The sequence below is a fragment of the Acomys minous genome, assembly GCF_964271855.1.
Source record: "Acomys minous genome assembly, chromosome: 9".
NCBI classification, from domain to species: domain Eukaryota; kingdom Metazoa; phylum Chordata; class Mammalia; order Rodentia; family Muridae; genus Acomys; species Acomys minous.
Genome location: NC_140490.1, coordinates 57,710,415 through 57,730,616, shown reverse-complemented (window position 1 = coordinate 57,730,616; position 20,202 = coordinate 57,710,415). Strand labels below are relative to the sequence as shown.

Sequence of the window (20,202 nt, the reverse complement as noted above, 5' to 3'; positions counted from 1 at the left end):
CTCAGATGACTTATGTAGTTACTATAATACGCAGTGAATATTTACAGGTATGTCAGTAAGTATCAATAAAAATTTGTGTTATTGTTGAATAGCAATCAAATATATTGTGTAGACCAACCAAGTAAATAGAATGTAAAAAGTGGTGGCTGATGTGGCTACTGCCACCTTCTTTTGGCTGAGGGAAGTTGATGTACGTGTCTGTCTTTAGAGTGCTTACATTTCTGTAGATGGTATCCTTTGGTGTGTACCTGGAGAATGAATGTTGCCTGTGAGCTCTGTGAAGCTGTAAGGGTGAGATGCTGTTTCTGCTTCTCAGACAATAGAACCTAGGCCTGAGCCCCTTTGTTGTTCTATCCGTTGTGGGGAGATTATCACTTGTGATATTAGGGTCATGTATTCTAACTTTTAACTGATGTCTCTTTCTTGTTGATCTCATTAGATTTCTTGTGCCTTCTTGTTGAACATATGATAGAGACCTGGGCTTGTGTGTCCTCTTCCTTACAGAAGTTTCTTACTAGACATGGTAGTATTAACATCTCTCCCAACAGAGACAATACCACTTTACTCCACAGGGAAAAAAGTCTTCATTATGCCTATGGGGCTGGACTTTTGTGCTGTGGGACATATTGAAGAAAACAGTTAAAGCACAAAGCTATTCTCTTGGGGTGTCCTTGACTGTGTGATTCAAGTCTTTCCCTGTCAGGAGCACCAGATGGTATATTTATTAGTCTTAGTTCTTCTGTGGTAACTCTGTAGTATTCCTCTCTCTCTCTCTCTCTCTCTCTCTCTCTCTCTCTCTCTCTCTCTCTCTCTCTCTCTCTCTCTCTTTTCTTCCTTCCTTTCTCTTTTTCTTTCTTTCCAAAACTCTAAATGCTTTCTGATCCACTTTCATTGCTGTGTACACTGAATGATCATAATACTGTTACTACTCAAAGCTCCATGTCTGGTATCATTGAGACCTGTACCCTGACTTGGCACATCTCCTACCAGTGAATGATACCCTGACTTAGGATAAGGCAGTCTGAGACTTGGATGACAGCTGGTACTTGATATTTGCTAAGGGAAGGTATTAAGAAAGAAGTCTGTTTGTTGAAATCACCCTTTCTCCCCATCAAGACCTGTCATGTAAATAGCTTTCTATATTTCTTTCCCTATTGCTTGTCATCCCAGGTTTCATACATCTTTCAGCAAGAAGCCAAACCATAGCTAATGGTGGAGGAAGACACACAAATCATCATCATTCAAACGGATTTAATGTGGAGATTCAAAGCTCTCTTGGGACAAGGCTCTGCACTTCCCTGCTCTCTTCTCATACACTGGCCTCCAGCCAGCAGCTTGTTGCCTCCTGTACCTGCTGGCTGGTGCATTATAGTCCTTGTACTCTCAAGTAACAGTAGCCAGTATGTGGTAAGGAAGAGGAGGGCTCCACAGGGTCCTTTACCTGAAGTGAAAGTCCCAGCAGAATTCTCTAGGGGCCATTGCCATGTCTTTTTCTAGAGCAGGTATTTGAAAAGAAAGTTCAATCACTGAAGGGTTGGCACATTGCTATCCAAATTGCACAGAGTGTGCTGGCTGCCACAAAGGCTGACATGCTACACCTAGATTAAATTCTAAAGTTTCAAAGGGGTAAAAATTCCTGGGTTGCATATCCCTCAGGGAAATTGATGATGCCTGAAGAAGGGTCTCTCTGGCAATCACTTTATGTCCTATTGATTGGTGTGTACTGCACAACTGTCTGTTTCTCTATGTGCAAAAGCTGAACCCTGGACCCAGTAAAGAAAGAGCATGGACCAAAGTGAGCTCTATGAGACAGTCAATGATGCTTGTGCACAGTGAGGAGTGTGTAACAGAAAACTCTCCTCATGGCCGCTGGAAGCTGGCCCACAGCTTGAACCAGAACACGGGAAACTTTTGAAAGAAAAGTCTGCCTTTGGATCGTATGAAGGACTTATTGACAGAAGTGTGTGGGGCCAAGGATGTATACACCTAGAGAAATTTTCCTGGCAGGAGATCGATCTTGAGGCTCAGCAGGAGAAGTCTGTCATCCAGTAGCCTGTCCCAGAGGAAACAGTTCAAGAAGTTTAGATGAAATTAGGAGGCCCAGGACCATGTCCTAGGTAGGAAAAGGACAAATCAGAACTGATGTTGCTACATAGGCCTTTCTAGGCCTGCCTCTGTGTGTACAGTGTCTCTGGGCAGTGTGCTGCTTGCTGGTCCCATGATGGTCATCGTAACTAATGATCCAGAGAGGCAAAAGCATTTATCCAGTGCCACTGCTAGTCACCCATCTTGTTAATTCACCCATATTCGGGTCAGATGAAGCATGAAGGCCATTTTTGGAATAGCCAAAACCCAACATAGATTTTTCCTGGTACATCTGAGTACCTCCTCCGTAAGCCTTTCAAAGTCAATCTGGACACAAGCACTTCCAAACTAGAAGGCTGACAGATGGAATGCAGCTCTCTGGTATTTGGAAAGACCTTAGGCATCCCCTCTATGTTAACGTTTCCACATGAATCTGGGGAACCAGACACTGCAGGTGTACTTGAGCTGTCCATAGATTTGAGTTCCAGCATCTGTAAAGCCTAGATATCAATCTGGCTTCTTCCATGGCTTTGGAGGCATTAAATCAAGACAGTATGGATGAAATGTCTTGGAATTGGTGACATTCCATGAGCTGTATACCTATTAATTGGTAAGTTGTTTCAGTGTTTTGTGTAGCTGTTATCTAGGGCATATGTCCTCTTAAGTTGAAGAATTTCAGGAGTCAAAACCTTTTGACACAGAAGGAAATATATACTTAATATAGTACAAAATTCATTTCGATATGTAATCATTTTCCTTTAGCCCTTGGCCTTCCAAGAAAATAATCAGTGAATAGACAACAGTAAAGAGGGCTCTCTAGCTTTCCACAACCCAGTTCCTGAGGAATAGGGTAAAGCAGAACAGTAGGAAGATCCTAGGCCCTGGGAAGTTTGTGTTCATGCCCATGGCACAGAGCCCACCTGATAAGCCATGGGGTGGGTGGAGAATAAGGAGGGCATCCAGTTCATCATGTCCCATCCTCTGTGGGAAGTCATCTCTGGGGTGACATATCTGAGCTTACCTGTGCAGCCCCAGCTGCGTGTGGCCTGCCTCTAACAAATACATTCACTTCTAGCCAGCACACTCGCTCATACCTGTAATCCAGTCATGTTATAGGGACAGGAAAACGTGGAGGTTGGAAACATCCCTTGGCTTCATAGTGAGTTAGAGGCAAACCTGGCCAGTGTGAGACCTTGTCTTTAAAAACAAAAATGTTAGGTCCCTTCTGTTCAAATGTCACCCCAAAAGCACATATGGTCAATAAAAACTCTTGCAGATACAAAACAAGGGGAAGTAACTGAACATTTCATGTCAAATATGAAATTCTCTGTAATGATGTCCATGTCAATGAAACAATTAAAGTGAAAATTAAAAGGCTTGGTACTTCTTTCTTTCATGGCATCCTGCTATCTCTTGGCAAATTCTTACTGACCACTAGGTGCATGCCAACTGGCCCAGAAGCTCCTGAATCTGTCACTGATTAAGAGGTAAAGATGCTGTCCAAGGTGTCTTGAAAGTCTGGTGACAAATAAGAACTTGGAACAGTGAGAGGGATGATGTGAGGTGTTGAGGCAGGCTACAGCAGGGGCTATCATATGTGTTGGGGAGACATTGCTCCTCTGTCATGTGCAGTTGGGGAGACTTCACTGAGAAGGCGACATTCAAACAGAGACATGCATGGATGGAAGACCATGAGGTACCATGTCACAGCAACAGATTTAAGGTTGAGTCACATTCACAGAGACCAGAGACAACAGGAGAGAACACTTGACAGATTTCTGTCCAGTTTTGCTGTTAAATATTAGAAATTACTCTTTCTTGTATAGTTTATATTTCATTGAGCATTTGTTTAGATTAGAGCCCAAGTTAAGTGCTTTAAAGTGAACCACACCATGGAGTTCAGTGCTGTTAGCAAATTATAAATTACTTTTGATTCAGTGGTATAAAATATTTTATGTAGTAAATTTATAAAATGTGCCTTTTTAGCCAGTTTGAACTGTACAGTTCACCACTGTTTTCAAAATAACTTTATCTGCTCCATCAGTAGCTCTCTACTTATTAAGCAAAACTCCCAGTCATCTTCCCACCCTGGCACTACTAATCAGCTTGCTGTCTTCATGAATTTGTCTCTTCTAGAGACCACACTTCTGTGCCTGGCCTCTTTGTATATCAGTCTGCTTACAAAAGTCATCATTGCCGTGTAATGCATCAGAATGGCATTATTTCTGGGGCCAAGTCATATTCTGTTATATGTAAATCATACATTTTGTTCAATCCGTCATCTATTGAAAGGTGCATTAGTTACTTCCACCACTTGTTTCAGATCAACTTAACTGAACACCAGTATTCAATTGGTTGAGTAGGGGAAGAAACAGAAGGAAGGCAATGCTTTCCTGTGACATATCATGAACCTGTAACAGTTTTTGTCTTATGTTAAAAGTCTAATGTTAGACTAAAACTGTACGACTTATCTGTTACCCTCCAGCCTTAACTCAGTAACTTCTTAGGAGCCACCAGAACTACTTTCTGTCTTTATTATCACTTGTGTGAAGTAGTTTCTCGCTGTTTTTTTTTAATTTTGAACTTCCTAATTACTAACGATATTGAGCATCTTACTTGTTGGCCATATGTGTATGGAGGTGTTCAAATCTTTGCCCCCTTTTCAAGAGGGTTGGGTTGTTTGTAGTTGTGACCTTGGACAGTCATCCTTTATCAGACACATGACGTTCCTTTGCTGCCGTTCTGTAGGTTATGGTTTCACTCTCCTGAAGGGCCTTTTCATGTAAAAAATAATATAAATATTGGTAAAACTCAATGTCTTTCTTTAGTTGCCTGTACTTTGGGGGCTATGGAGTGATTTTTTTCCCTATATATTTTAAGAGTTTTAAACTCTTAAGTCCTAAATTTAGATTTCCAATCTACTTTGGTTTTGAATACAGTGTAAGGGGGAGAAAAGACAAGAGGGTTCAACAACTAAAGACAGTTGCTGCCAAGCTATAAGTACTTTGATCTCCCTGATGTTCTGGTAAATAAAGTTGCTTGGTTTTTTTTTTATTTAGTTTTCAGATTGTTCATCATTAACATTTGGACATGTATTGATTTTTTTCAATTTGATTATATTTATCTTTGCAGTTTGGGTTATATATTATACAGCTTTCTTGAATTTGTAAGTTCATATTTTTTTCATGGAGTCATTGAAGTTTTCTACACAGGAAATTGTGTCATCTATAAATAGAAAGGATTATATCTGGTAACTTCCAAACTGTTATTTATCTTTCTCTTTTTCTTGCTTACTTTTTCTGTTTAGAAATGTGAGTGCTATGTGACAAGGATGGGTAGTGGACACCCTTGGCAGCCTCTCTCCACTGAGTACTGTTAGCTGCCAGTTCTTCACATACGATTTTCTTCTCATTGAGGAAGTTCCATTGTGTTCTAATTGTTGAAAATTTATTTAATCATGAAAGTGTCTTGTATCTTATCAAATGCTTTTTGGCATTAATTAGAACAACTGTGTGTCCCCTGCCCCCTTATTTTTACCAGCTTGCTATATCATATTGATGGTGTCTCATTTTGAGCTACCCTTGCATGTGTTCTCGTATAAATCCCACTTATGATAGTGTATAATCCATTTAATATGCTGCTGAATTTGGTTCTCTAGTAATTTGTTGAGGATTTATGCATCTGTGTTCATACAGGATATTAGTCTGTGCTTTTTTTTCCTTACATGCCCCTCTGAAATTTATTTTATTTAAAAACTCTATTATCTTTATTTTAATGAATTTTCATTCTTGTGATATAACCGCTGAAAAAATTCATCTGGGAATTCCTTTACTTTTTGTAAGAGCCAATAATGCATCATGCCATTTGTTAGCATGGCAAGGGGTGAGAGGGGGCAGGGGGAGGGAGAGAGACAGAGACACGGGCAGGAGGAGAGAGAGAGAGAGAGAGAGAGAGAGAGAGAGAGAGAGAGAGAGAGAGAGAGAGAGAGAGAGACCAAGATTTTGAAAGAGTTACTTGTGTGACTGTGTGTGACTGTGTGGCTGCTGCATGCATGTGAGTAAAGGTTTCCATAGAGGCAGAAGAGGGCATCAGAGCTACTGGAGCTGTGGTTGTAGATGTTGTGAGCTGCTCAGCTTGGGTACTGAGATCCAAATTCAGAGCCTCTGGAAAATCAGCATGTGACTCTCTGAGCAATTTCTTCAGACCTAAATTTTATTCCCAGTGAAGTGTTAAATAGGCCTTTGATCACGAATTACAGATGGAAGAATAAAGCACCTCTCTCTTCTAAGGAGAGAAGGGAGAACTCTCACACTTTTAGGTGGGGATATTTGTGTGCTTTTTCTAGTCTCCCTTACCCTGGAATTGTATTTACTTAGAATTTTATCTTTAGCTTTATAATCTTTGTTTTTATGTTGCTATCTCTGGGGAAAACCTGCTCCTGAAGTAACATCTTTTAATAGACACTAGCGAGTATTTCTCCCTTGTCCTTGGCAGCTATGGAGGCAAGCTGGAGGGCTAGTGTCTCATAAGGACATCATGGATTATAATGGATCAATTTTGTTTTTCTACTTTCACCATGATAGTATCTTGATGTCCTCTTTTCTATTGACCACATCCTACTTTCCCTCTATTCTTAACTTTTCCTTCTCTGGATTCATAAACATTCTTTTCCTTCCATATAGTGAGGGTCTGGCCTTCTCATAAAGATGTTCAGCAATAATATAAACATGAACTTTTATGTTTCTAACATGTTAGGTTAGTCAGTCAATGCAAAATACCACTCATTACAATTCCTGGGTACCTCTCATCACAAGGGTTCTATTGGCAAGAATGTTTATCTGTATTCAGTTTTATCTTCTGGTTACTCTGGCTTCCTAGAATTTATGGTTCTAGAATGAGAGGGAAATATTACTGTAAGCACTGTCTGACCTTGAGCACCTGTCAGGCCATGACAGTCAAGTATTCCAAAGAGCCAAAGATTGTCTCTACTTCAATTGACAATGGTTTTCCTTATTGTGTATTTATTGCTTGCTCTCTTCCACAAGGAATTTGAAGCACCATATAAAATGCAAAGATGAGAGTAAAATAAATAGTTGAAATAATCAGAGCAAAGTGGAAATCGGGACATAAAAATAAAACTGGTATAGAGCCACATAGATATAAACCCTGATTTTTTTCAATTGTTGAATGGATATACATATTTGGCTTTTCGTTTTCACAAAGCCAAAATTAAAAGTGAATTATTATGACCAATTATGTAATACATGGCATCCTCAAAGTTAAAAACAGCCCAGTTGTTCTGGAGGAAGCCTTTTTTGTTCATAAGGCTTACAGACATTTTCTTAGTTCTGAGATCTATTTATTTCGTGGAGCCTCCTAGAGAAGACTATATATGGCAACCAACATCCCTAACAGATATTCCTTATGTTGTCGTAATCATTTAATAAACCATGATATAGTGCTGAGTGCATTCTACATATAAGTCTAGATGGGACCAAAACAACTTGTTTTGGAGGTGAATTTTGTTACAGCTCAGCAAACCATGCTCCCTTTTTGAAAACTTCCATGGTGTCTATCACAAATAAGCAATCTTATATATTTTTTGGAGCGTGTGTGTGTGTGTGTGTGTGTGTGTGTGTGTGTGTGTGTGTGTGTGTGTGTGTGATTACCGATGTCTGGGGAAGCTAGAGTTGTCAGATCCCCTTAGAGTTGGAGCTATTGAGTTGTGAGTTGCCTGGTGTGTGTGCTGGGGATCCACCTCCAGTCCTCTGCTAGATCAGCACATGCTGTTAATCCCTGAGACATCTCTTCAACCCCTCAACCAAGCCAGGACAGTGGTGAAAGTGATTGTGCTAGAATAGGCACTGGCAGAAAGGTCATCTGGAGTTCACAAGCCCATTTATTAGTGCACCAGGGTGTTAGGGGTGGGGTGGGATCTGTTCCTTAGAGCTACAGGAATGAAGTTTCCATTTCTTCTTGCCAGCGCCTTAAGGCTTTCTAAGTCCATATGGCTGCTTACAGCAAGCAACGTCCATTCTCTCTAGACTGTGAAAATGGAGTGTTCTATGAAATGGGCCAATCACAGGAGTGAACTCTTCATCCTTTATGGGTTCTCACCACACTCAAGGAGGAGTTTCTTTAGGACATGTGCGTGGGATTGGCAGTTTTGGGACCACATCTGATTGCCATGCACCCTGCTCATCATTGCTGTCCTGTTAGAATGGTGCTCCTTTCATGGACTCTTATCCTACCCACCCACCCACCTCCCTTTTTTTTTCCAAAACAGAGCTTCTCTGTGTGGCTTTGGCTGTCCTGGATTCACTTTGTATACCAGGCTGTCCTTGAACTCACAGAGATCTATCTGCCTTTGTCTCTCAGAATGCTGGGATTACAGGTGTGTGCCGCTGCGCCCAGCTCTTTATATTAATTTTTTAGCTGTATGACTGTATTCCTCCACAAGAACTTTATATCATTTCTTATTCTGTCTCATATATGTGAAATACAGCTTTAAAGTTCATGGCTGTGTCCTAATCTGAACAGGACACACTTTATCTTTGGAATGTGTGCTGCTGAATACACATTTTCCAGCTGCTTATTTGCTCTCCCCACATTCTTGGGATAGCTTCTGAAGAATAAGAATTATATTTTTATGAATGTGAAGTTTTTGTTAATTGAAAAATGTTTTTCTTATAATATATCCTGGTTACAGTTTCCCCTCTCTCTACTCCTCTCAGTTCCTTTCCGCCTCCCCTCTCATCCAGATCTACCCCTTTCTGTCTCATGAGGAAACAAGCAGGCTTCTAAGGGATAATATAATATAATATAATATAATATAATATAATATAATATAATATAATATAATATAATATAATGATAAAATAAAGACAAACACATCAGAATAGGACAAAACAAAGAAACAGCAATGTATGCAGTAGACCTGGAAGGGAGGGAGGGGAAAGGAGAGAAAGAGAGAGAGGAGGGGCGAAGAACATTTAAAAGAAGAGAAGGCCTTGATCTGACATTATGAGATAAGGAACCTCCAAAGATGCCATTAAGTTAACTTTCTGTTGGCTCTCTATGCTGGCCTGCAGTCTACCCTTAAGAATAGTTTGTTTCCCCAGTGAAACTCCCTTGATGAAAACTATATTTTCATTGTTAGTAGCTATCAACTGGAGATAGCTTCTGCGTTAGGGATAGGGACCCATTCTTAATAGCCTGTTGCTGTTTTCTTACTGTCAGCCATCTGCTGTGGCACATTTGAAGATGTATCTCTTTATTGCAAGTCACTTAGGGAGAAATTTTTATCTTTTCTCTTAAGTGGTCTACATATAGGGTACTGAGGTTTAAATTGGAGCAAACATAGAGTATAGGAAATCTTAACTCTGAGCTGGGAGCCAAGGCTTGGACTTGGAGCTGGGGCAAAGAACTGCAGCACAGGCCTGAGGACCTGAATTTGGATCCCCAGAGTCTACATAAAAACCCAGGCCTGATAGCACATGCCTGTGATCCCAGTACTGGGAAAGACAGCATAATTTCTTGTGGGTTTGTGGGCTAGACAATCCCATTAAATTGGGGAATTTCAGGTTTATTAAAAAAACACCATCTGAAAAAAAATGTATTGATGCTGGCAATGGTTACGAGCACTTTTTACTCCTGCAGAGGACCCAGGTTCAGTTCCCAGCACCCAGCTAGCAGCTTACAACCATCTGGAGCTCCAGTGCCCTCTTGGCTTCTGTGAGCTACTGTGTGCATGTATTGCACATCCAAACATGCAAGCAAAACAGCCATACACAAAACATAAAAATAAATAAATCTTTTAAAAATAAGATACAGGGACTTAAGAGATGGCTCAGAGGCTAAGAACACTGTCTGCTTTTCCAGAGATCCTGAGTTTAATTTCAAGCAACCACAGGATGGCTCACAATCAGCTACACTAGGATCTGGTGCATTCTCAGGAATGCAGGCATACATACAGATAAAGGACTTATATACATAAAAATAAATAAATAAATCTTTATAAATAAGTATGTCCAAAAGGGACTAAGAAAAGTACCTGATATTGACTTCTGGCATCAATACAAACACATGTACCTTCACACATAAATGCACACAAATGTGATTACACACACACACACTCACGCGCGCATCCAGTGGGAGGGATGGAAGAAGGAAGGAGAAACAGGAAGATGAACAAGCTTCCCCTAGGACTTTATTGTAAAGTTAAAGACACTCCTCAGCTGGTATGATTCCAGAGATTTCCTGAGCGTTGGGGAGGCGTATAAGAAGTGTGGACAGAAAGGAGTGGATAAGATTGAACATTGTCTCAGATGAGTCTACAGTGGCCCAGCCCTCCCACTAGGAGGCACCCATTCTGTACTGCTGGTCTTCATGGAGAGCGCCAGGCACCTTCGTGATCTTGATGCTTTCCTCAACAGCCCATTTTGCTTTCTTTCTTATCACAGCTGGTGCTCAAGATCAAATTGGCTGGGCTTTTGGCCTGGGGCTAGAAAGACTGGCTATGATCCTCTATGACATCCCTGACATCCGCCTCTTCTGGAGTGAGGACGAGCGCTTCCTGAAGCAGTTCCACGTGTCGGACATCAATCAGAAGGTCAAGTTTCAGGTAGGATGACTTAAAAGAATTAGGATAATGTCATCAAAATCTAGGAAGGTCTCCTGCTTGAAAACTGTTACATTTTTAAATAATATTTTAAAATCAGGGTGACAATCTCAACAGTCAACCTGATGGGATTTAAAGTCACCATGGAAACAAATCTCTGGGCATTTCTTTAAGAAATTATCCAGATTATGTAAATCAAGATCAGAAAGCCCACTCTAAATGTGGGCAGTGCCATTCAGAGAGCTGGAGTCCTGCCTGAAGTCAATGGGGAAGGGGCACTTTACACAAGCACCACACTCTGCCCTGCTGGCTGTGGACAAACTGTGACCAGCTGTCTCCTGTGGCTTCTTCTATTGCTTCCCTGCCATAGTGGAGTATATCCCCTGGATTTTTACACCAGATAAAGCTTCTTTTAAGGTATATTTAATACATGGTTTTATTAATTCTTTAAGAATTTGATGCATTGTGTTTTGATCATATTCTCCTACTCTTCCAATTCTCCCAGATCCATACCACCCAACTTTGTGATGTCGTTAATAAAATAAAACATGAATAAAGTAAAATATTAATTAGTGCTGGGCTTACGGGCATTCACTGAGATATATTCCACCCACTATGTTCCACACACCCTTGAAGAAAGCCAACTCTCCTCCCTGCAGCCCTCTACCAGTAGCTTCTCGGCTAGGGACTTTATAATCACTTCCCCTAATTATGCTGGAATATTTGTCTGGCTTGAACTTGCATTGGTCTTGTCAAAGTCCCTGCGTGTTTACATGTGCAAATGTAAAGCATTGTTTTGTTGTAGTAATCCACTGCCTATGGCTTTTACTATCTTTCCATTCCCCCTTTTGCTCCTCCTGATACTTGGAAGGAAAGAGTGTTACAGATGTCCTATTTAGATCTGAACACTCTACAGTCTTATTTTTCTCTTCATCTTGACCAGTTGTAGGTCATCATATATTGGGGGCAGGGGGTGGAGCCTCATGAGGTTTGAGCGAGACACTAATATGTGTGTATAATGTTAAGTCATTAGGAGTTGTTTTAATACTGTGCTTTAGTGGAGAAGTAGTAAGTTGTTCCCTAGGTCCTGTGACTTGTCTACCCACAAATTTTTGGCCCTTATAATGGTGCAAAATATGAGTTCCATCTTGTAGAGCAGGCCTTAAATCTAATCAGATACTGACTAGTTACTTTTATGACATTCATGCCACTATAGCGCCAGTGGGATTATCTAGTTGTGTCTTCCAGCTTTCATATCTGCCTAAGACTGCTAACTGTTTTCATTCATTAGTGTGCAAAACACTATCTGGCACCATGAAAGCCAGTCATTAAGGATAAAGCTTCCAGATCGGTACCAGTTTGATTTCTCCATATTCTATTACTCTATAGTTCAATGTGTCTTCAGTAATAGGACTTGGAATGTAACCAAGAACACTGGTAATCTATCATATATAAAGCTTGGGGGACATTACTGACCATCAACTCCAAAAGAGGCAACCCATGTATATATACATATATATATTCATATAAACATACATAAATATGGTTTAGTTTTGTGAGCTTGATATAAGCCTAAATATATCTGGAAAGAAGGAATCCTAATTGAGAAAATACCTCTATAATATTAGCTTGTAGTCAACATTGTAGAGTATTTATTTATTTATTTATTTAGATCAATGATTAATGTGGAAGCATTCTACCCACTGTGGGAGTGCCCTCTCTGGGAAGGTAGTCCTGTAGTGTCTGTAAATGTAGGCTGAACAAGTCAGTAAGCTTCATTCCTCCATGGTTGCTGTTTCAGTTCCTATCTCCTGGTTCCTGCCTCAAGTTTCTGCCCTGACTTCCCCTCACTGATGGAGTGTGACCTGTGAAAGCCCCTACTATGACTTTCACCTTAGTTTCTTCACCCAGTAAAGAATCCCAAGACTACTTCTACACTTTTAGGTGTTTGTTGTAAATATTACCTTGCTTCAAGATACCAAACATACGTATCAGTTTCCATTGCTGCTTTGACACATGGCTACAAACAAACAATATGGAGCTGTCTCCTTTTATTTATGTAGGTAGCCTGGCTGTCGGGAGGTTCCCAGGGACAATCTTTCTCTGTGTTCTCGCCAGCTTTCCAGAACCCTAATAAGACTGCATACCACAGGCCTTTTTAGCCTCTGAAATCTCATCACTTTCTCAAGTTTTTGCCTTCTCCTTTCAAGGATTCCTGTGATTCCATGCTGCTAGCAACATAGTTCAGAATACCTTCCCTACTCCAAACGTTTATCTGGCTTTGATTTGGTTTTTGATTTGTTTTTTCATTCTGTTTGTTTTGTTTGAGACATGGTCTAACTATGTTGACCTGGCTTGCCTTGATATGGCTGTGTAGACTAGGCTGTCCTTAAAGTCACAGATATACCTCTGCCTTCCAAGTGATGAGCTTAAAAGTGTACACCACCATGCCCAGCCTCTCCTGACCTTTCTTAGTTACTTCTGTAAGACCTTGGTACCTCTTTAAAAACACAGAAACATATTTACAAGCTCCCAGGCTCTAGGTGTCTTTAAGATGCCACAGTTTTCCTGCCTCTCTCCTTTTAACACAGAATTGATTGCCAATAACTATTCTAATTTTGTTATTAGCACTTTTTACCATTTTTATAGAGTCATCATGTTTATGTCCCTAAGAGGAAACTCAGAGCCTCTTGTCACAGAACCAGCTGTCTCTAATCCTAAAGAGCACTCTCCCCCAGAGCAGAAGAGTTGAAATGTTGAGGAAAGCCTTGCGCACCTGTGATCCTGTGGCTTTTGACTTCTCTTGTGAGGAGACTCCAAAATTCTGTTGCATGGAAGCAGAGATTTGTCTTCCTTATCTTCCCTTGTTCCCTCCTGACTTAAGCCCCAGGCTCACTTGGCCTTAGTAGTTGTATCCTCTGCAGACTCCATGGTCCTGTAAATCAGCTTCTAGCTGTGAGGTTGCTCTGGCTGCAAGGACAGTCTCTGATTTAGAGCACCCAGAGGCCTTATCTCAGAGACTCCTGTAACACCTTGAGAGCCATTTCTTAGATCTAGTAAGTAGGAAACTTGAGTTATGTCATTTTAATTTTCCTCTTCAGCATGCATATTTTGACCAAAGACTTTGTCTATGATAACTCTCTTTAGCCCGTCTGGATAATGCTTGAGATAAGTGGACAAGCAATGTACTTGCTTTGTCATGCAAGTGTCTTCCTTTTTTTGCACAAGAGCTCTCTGCCTGCCACTTCAGGGCCCAGTGTGCAGCTAGCTAAGTGCGTGTGCCTTTGTGGGATGTTTCTCTAAACTCTCACGAAGTCACACTTGCATGTTAGTGCCCTAAATTGAATGCACAGTAAATCAGCTTTTATATATCCTTCAAATGTTGTCAAACAGTCTGCAACTGTCAGGTTAATATTTAGTTCCACACACTATTAATATATCACACATTTTTGTTTACATAGTTTATTAAATGTTACTAATAACATATCTGTCCATAGTAGTTTACCAATTATATAGCTATAGTGGCTGTTTCCTGTTCTGCCGTATGAGGGGGTCTTTGCAGGCTGCCTTCACTGTCTGTGTACTGTGTCGCTCCTAAACTTGGGTGCCACTTCCTTTGGGTGTGCTCTGTGAAATTGAGAAGTTTCACTACCTAACCTTCTCCATAACCTTCTGCATCAGGTTCTGATAACCCCCCATGCTACATGCGAGGAAAAAGCCCATTCCAGTTTCAGCCTTAGCCCAGTGTGTTACTCAGACAAGACTTCAGCGGTTATTGTTTTTAAGCTTAATTGACTTAAAATTCATAGATGGATTATTCATAGCCAAAGCATATGGTACCCATATGCAAATATATGGGTTTAAGAGTTTAAAAGTCCTCTGACTATTAAAATCTTCCACCCTCTCTTCCAAGATGTAACCTGAGCCTTAGGTGTAACAGTTTTGTTCTGCACATATTCACTGTGGCTGTGCACTCCCATGATCATTTGCTTTCTCTGCTTTGACCAGTTGTGGGTTTCTGTAATGGTTTTCATCTGCTGCAAAAGAAGCTTCTTTGATGAAGAGCCATATTTATCTGTGAGTATAAAAACTGAGAATGCAGTTAGGACTTAGGCTGGTCTAGTAAAGTGCTGGTTCTCCTCTAAGATCAATGACTGCACTAGTTCTGGACCTGCCGGGCTGCCTCTCTTCGGCAGACCTTGTCTTTTCAGGCCTCACACCTTATTTGGCCTCCATGTCCATCCTTGCCAACATGCCCTGTACTCCAGCCCAGCCTGAGTCCTGCTCCTGCTCCTCCTCCTCCTCCTCCTCCTCACCAAGCCTCCAGCATGCTTCCCATCCTAAGATGGAGCCCAGATCCTACACACAGAGCTCTCTGCATATGCTTTCCCAACATCTAGGATTAGGACAGGGCATTCATCTAGTGTCCATGCAGACCCTTTGTGCACGAATTTCATTTATTTTATGTGTCTGAGTGTTTTTCAGCACGTATGTCTATAAGCTGTGCCCTCAGAGCCCAGAAAATAGCGCTATAACCACTGGAACTAGATTTACAAATGGCTATAAGTTGCCATGTGTGCTAGGATTGAACCTGGGCCTTCTGCAAGAAGAGCAAACGATTTTACCGGATGAGCCATCTCTCCAACCTCACATTTTGAGAATCTTTGTAGACTTGTATGTAAAGCCTGTAGAAGAACCCACACATTGTGTTTAATCCATCTTACTATTCCTGCTTCCCAGCATCACCTGGTATCCCTTCCACCTCTGTTGAATACAGGCTCTGCTGAGGGCCTCAGCCTCACTCCTTGCGATTCTTGGCTCTTTTATGCCCTTAGCTACTCTCTCCAGCTTCGTTTGATACAGCATTTATCACTAAAAAATCAAAGCCTAAAGCACTCAGATGCTTCATTGGCCACAGCCCATCTTATCCTATCAATTAAAGCTCCATGTTTTCATTGGAATCTAGCTTCACAAACCTATGAATTTTGACTACTTTTTTAACTGTAAAAATTAGCCGATCTTTTTGTATTTTATGTTTAGAATTATAACCACTATTTTTTAAATTAGCACTTTAATAAAATACATACACACACTTCAGTATTATCTCCTGTTGGTTGCAAACGTGTATTTAGTGATATTTATACAGGTATGAAGCCCTAGTTATATTGTGTGATTATAATTATCTTTTTTGTATTCACCCCCATTGCCTTCTCTTATTCTTCTCCCACTCTTGCTGTTCACCCTCTTCTCAACTTGCCCTCCTGCATTCATGCTTGTTTGGGGTAAGCAAGCTAGGGAGTTTAATTGGGATTATTAAAGGGAACATGGATAGAAAGTTATTTATAGGAGCACATGCAATTTACCAGTGGCTATACCACTGAAGAAAATATTTGTCCCTCTCCTACTGACCATGAACTCCTTATAGCTTCTTTGGACAGGTATGGGGTCCCCTGGGTATAATTTTTTTTAGCTTTTTAACAATATACAAATGCTTCCTGTGGGTAGACAACATGTCAAACATTAGACTTGCCAACATCTATAAAACTGACTAATAGACAATATATTTTAGGAACTTTCTGTCATAGTAACTAAAGCTGTTATTTCTCTTAGTAAAAGAGAGAACTAATGACTTGCTGTACAGAATCATCTAAACTGGATACTAATAACTGATGGTAAAATTTTAGAAAGCGATCATTAGAGTAGGCAGAAAGTGACATAGTCAGAGACAACATATCATTTAAATTGTAATGGACAGGCCCATGTTTTTTCCTAAATGTGACTATGGGAAGAGATTGTTGCATAAATGAGGATTATAGTCATAGGAAGGCTTTGACGAAGGGAAGACCGAATTGGAAATGGCATGGCTAAGAACAGTAACAGCAAACTTGCACGGACGCCTGCACTCCAGAACCCTGCATGGGTTTTGTTCACAGCTGTCCCCTCAAGCCTGGAAGGTGGCAGCAGAAGCATCAAGAATTACCACGTCCAACAAAAGAGCAAACGCACACTTTTAATTCTTGCTTCTCCCCCTCCCCCAGCACGCACATACATACATACACAACATACACACACACAACACACAACACACAACACACACACACACACACACACACACATTTTTTTTTTTGTATGAGGAAAAGCCTTCCAGGGAGTCCTCATGTGACTTTTTCTCACATTTCATCTCTAGGTAGCTGCCATGGTCTAGAAGCCCACCTGCTATTCTCTAGTATCTGCAAAGCTTATACTTGCAGAACTGTAAAATCATCAGCACCAGGTGCGTATAAGTAGACTGTGCCCATAAAGATACAGCTTTGTACTGACCCCACTTTTAATAGATTGTCATTTTTGAAATAGAGGTAGACTACTCATAATACGATTGTGCCTAAAATCTTTCTCTCCAGTCTCCCTTCCTTTTCTATTGTCTTTCCTCTCCTGGTTGAACAGAAAGTTCTTTTTGTCTAAAACTATGTTTACTTTCACAGAACAACTGTGCTGTATATGGCTGTGGAAAATTATTTTCTGTTAAACTAAGGGTCATCCTGGAGCCTTAGACTAAATTAACTATATTAGCCCAAAGGAAAAAGCTCTGAACTACTAACTTCAAGGTCATTCCTCCTAGGAATGTGATTCTCAGAGTTTTGAAAGAACTGAAAATGTTGATCAGCCAATTGCAACAGCAAATCCAACGTCTGCATTAATGAGCTGGGACCAAATTAGATTAAAGCAGTTTGCCTGTAAGAATACCTAGTAGAGAACGTAAGTGTAGTTTAAAGTGTCTTTACTTCTTCTGGTTCATAAGAACAAACTAATCTCCCCTGTGTATTCAATCAGAACCATGCCCTGTCCCTGTGCACAGATGATGAGAGGAGAATTTAGAAGCATCTGAAATGGTAGGATGTTAAGACAGAGAAATGACAGTTACTTTGCAGATGCATTGTGGCACAGCTTCTCAAACTATGCATTTATGTTGAAATTCTTTAATGTGTGATCTTGTGACCCTCAGATTTAAGACTGTGGTTAAAGGAAGCACTAATTTACATAGTGAATGGCTTAATTCTTTCTCCTATCACTTGGCTAAGTTTTCTTTCAGTGGGAGGGAGGAATGTATCTTCTCACAAACTTCTCTCTGAGATGTATAATTTGTAACTCTGAGCTGTCACTCACTGTTGAGGGCAGTGACTATGAGGAGGTAGCCGTGTGAAGACTAGTTGGCATAGCTTCAGCCCCAGCTTAACTGCTGCTGCCAAGTTAATTCTGTATTTCTTTCAGTTCCTTTTAGAAAATGATGAAACATCTTAAACAAATATTTATCAATTTGATTTGCTAAGAACTATGTAGACCTGTAAGTCTGCATTCTTTTGTCCCCTTGCAATTCCTTTTAGTTTGTGCCACATGTTTCTTTGAAGAAGAAAAACATAAATCCAGTCAGACCCCTTTGCCTTTTAGGTGACACTCCTCAGCCTGATATCACTACTTGCTTTGTCTCCATACTTGCCATCTACGTTTTGTTTATGTCTAAAAATAATTTATAGGGTTTATTCAAAGTTTTAATTATATGATGAATGCAGTTAAAAAGTAGAAATACAGAGAAACTTTGTGAAAATCTTTGAAAAACAAATCCTAAAGTTGATACAAAATTTCAGAGGGCCTATATTAGCCAAATAATGATCTACAAAAATTGAGACTATGTGGCACTCATGTATGGCTAATTAAAAAGTCCCTAGAGTATCAAGGAGTCCAGAAGAACTCTGAACAACACAAAACTCCTGCTGCTACAGTATGATGCTCATGGCTACATTGGCCCTGCCAGCAGTGCCAGGAGAAATAGTCTATATAGATGCTGCTGGGCTAATTGGATATCAATATAGTAAAAAGGAGAAATAACCCCTATATTCCTCATTAGCTATAAATGAGTTCTGGGGTAGGAGCTGGGCGTTGGAGATCTGAATGCAAAAGGGAGTTTATTAGCTTACAGGCTTTGAAAAACTCATTTTACCATGAGTGACTCTTTGATTCTTATTGGAGTAAATTGAATTGAGGAGATTGAACTAAATGAACTATGGTAATGTAAAATTAAAACCTAATTATATATCTGATCTTGAAAGTTTGAAATGCTTATATATTTAAAGTGGTTGGTCTGCATTTTTAAAAATCATTTATCAAATTAGAAATATTTCCTTCTATTCCTAGTTTGCTGAGAATTTTATTTTTATCATTAATGAATGTTGAAATTTATTAAATCCTCCATGGATTTTGAGATATTCTCAAGAGTTTTGGGCTTTATTCTGTTGCTGTTGTAATGGTGATTATTCTTTTAATGTTAACCATTCTTCAATTCTTGAAAAACACATATATGAGCTTAGCAATATCACCTTCCTTCTGTAGTTATGGATTGGATTTGCTAATGTTTGTTTAGGATTTCTTTGTCTTTGTTCAGGGGTTATAGGCTTGTAGATTTCTGTCTGTTTCATTCCTCTTGGGTTCAGGTGTTAAGATTGTGCATTTCTCATAAAGTGTGGAAGTATTTTCCTTTTGCAATCTCTGGAAGTTTATTTTATAGGTTGATGGTATTTCTTAAATATTGTATAAAATTTAACAGTGAAATCATCTGAGGCTCAAGTTTTCTTTGTGAAAGTTTTAAATTACAAAATAGATTGTGTGGCTTTTAGGGTATCTGGATTTTAAGTTTTGTTTTGAATCAGTTGATTAACCTCAGGAAATATCTATTGCATTTAAATTTTCAGATATGTTAACATAATTATTTGTAGTGCTCTTTTATTATCTGATATTCAAAAACTTTTAAGTTGGTAATTAAACATGTGTGCTGATATATTTTTATATACCAAGCCTTCTCTTACATTTTGCAGCATTTCCTCTCTTCCTCCTTCCCCTCTTGACTCACTTATTCTCTTCATTTTTTTCCTTTCTCTTCCTTATCTTCTAGGCTAGTCTCTAATCCCAGAGACTTTCATACACTAACTGTACAGTCTGCCTTTCAACTATATACTACCAGCTCTTTTGAGCGCGTCATCAGATGCTAATTTAGCAGGGTATAAAATTCTTGAAAAGCAGTCATTTTTCTTTAGCATTTGACAATGCTACTTCAGGTCTGTGTTCTGGAGAAGTCTAGTCTTAATCAGATTTTTTCTCTGTACTTAGTAATACCCTTTGGCTTAGGTAATACTTAAGAAATTCTTATTATATTTGATGTCTTCCAGTTTCATTGTGATATATCTTAATGTGGATTTTTGTTTATCCTACTGAATTTTTGCCAAATACTTTTGGTATCTGAATTGACTCTCCAGAAACGGAGTAGCACTTCTTTACTCTTCCCTCCCCCCTTTTTTTTCTTTTCTTTTCCTGGTCTTCTATTTGTGCATATTGGAATTTAATTGATTATTCTTTTTCACATTCTAATTTTCCTGTGTTTGAATCCAGCCAATTTAGGTCATTTGAAGACTTTTATTTCCCCTCACTTTTGTGGGTTTTTTTTTTTT

General features: G+C 39.7%; 1 protein-coding gene across 9 annotated transcripts in view; it reads left to right on the top strand.

Annotated features, from left to right (window-relative positions):
* The window catches only part of FARS2 (phenylalanyl-tRNA synthetase 2, mitochondrial), a 402,529-nt gene that overhangs the window by 204,032 nt on the left and 178,295 nt on the right, over positions 1-20,202 (top strand). For all 9 annotated transcript variants that reach the window (XM_084795449.1, XM_084795446.1, XM_084795443.1 and 6 more), the window contains one exon: positions 10,548-10,708. In XM_084795449.1, coding sequence (XP_084651575.1) covers positions 10,548-10,708 — 161 coding nt within the window. The remainder of the gene's footprint in view (positions 1-10,547; positions 10,709-20,202) is intronic.